The sequence below is a fragment of the Perkinsus marinus genome, assembly GCF_000006405.1.
Source record: "Perkinsus marinus ATCC 50983 genomic scaffold scf_1104296942052, whole genome shotgun sequence".
Taxonomy (NCBI): Eukaryota; Perkinsozoa; order Perkinsida; family Perkinsidae; genus Perkinsus; species Perkinsus marinus.
In genome coordinates, this window is record NW_003212285.1 from 1 (window position 1) to 1,053 (window position 1,053).

A 1,053-nucleotide genomic window follows, 5' to 3' on the forward strand; every position below is an offset into this window, starting at 1 on the left:
AGGTTCGCACGGTAAGAGACCTCGAGGATGTGCTTCTGGACCGCCTAAACCACTACTTCGCCTACTTGACTGAGAGCGACTTTGTGAAGGCTGCGTACTATCTCAACCCTACGACTCGATCTCGCCAGCCCGCTAATGACCCGTATCATGTAAGTGACGTGGAGGGGCGAAAAGCAACACTTAAATGCTTAGAGGCTCTCAATTTGGATAAATGTGAAGATACGGAGAAGAAGACTAGTGAGATGGACTCGCAGCAGAAGCCAGTGGACTCGTTCGACAGTCTCATCAATGACTTTTTCGACCAGCCGGCAGATCAACAGCACCATCGAATGAGTGCCGAGGAGCGTTACGAGGATGAGATGATGACTATCTTCTGTGAATACGAGATGAGAGCTCGCAGTTTCGCTGTCCCATCGGACAGTAGCTCCCCGCCTAAGAAGAAGACCAAGCACGCTGAGAGGGATGCCAAATCATCCCGCTACGAGCGTTTCTGGATACGCTGTGATGACTTGTCGCCTGTCAGCACTGTCGCTAAGCTTTTAGGTAGCTTCCCTTGCACTAGCGTGTCCTCAGAATCAGTCTTCAGTCTAGCGGGGTGCTTGTCTCGTCGGGAGCGTTCAAGGCTTACGGCCGACCGCCTCCGAACTTTGGTTCTATTACGCTCGTAATTCATGTTCATTGTCGAGCCAGTGGCTCACTGCAGCAGTTAAACTGCTAGAGTAATTGCATAACACATTATTAACAATATCAATTTGACATGCTTAGTAGATTCACTTACAGAGTCTACACTATGGACTCGATTCGTGAGCCATCATGGCTCAGCCATGAGGATATTGGCAACAGAGTGTTGCTAGGGGGTGATTAGATTCATTAGTGTAGTAATTCTTTCAATGCACGATCATGATAAGTACACAATTTTATCCGCATGTTGCGTTCTTATGGAGTGTAGAGCCTAGGGAGTCAAGGGATTCCGACTTTCCGGGCCGGAAATTCCGGCCGGGGAACCGGAAATCACGTCGGGACAGGAGGGTAATTCACGAAGCCGGGGTATTG

At 49.5% G+C, this 1,053-nt stretch overlaps 1 protein-coding gene across 1 annotated transcript; it reads left to right on the top strand.

The window, feature by feature from the left end:
- Window positions 1-329: 329 nt before the first annotated feature.
- Window positions 330-543, top strand: Pmar_PMAR004955 (hypothetical protein; the record flags this gene model as incomplete). Its single annotated transcript, XM_002781505.1, has 1 exon — window positions 330-543. A coding segment is annotated over one exon (214 nt), but the record flags the coding sequence as incomplete, so codon positions are not given.
- Window positions 544-1,053: the final 510 nt, after the last annotated feature.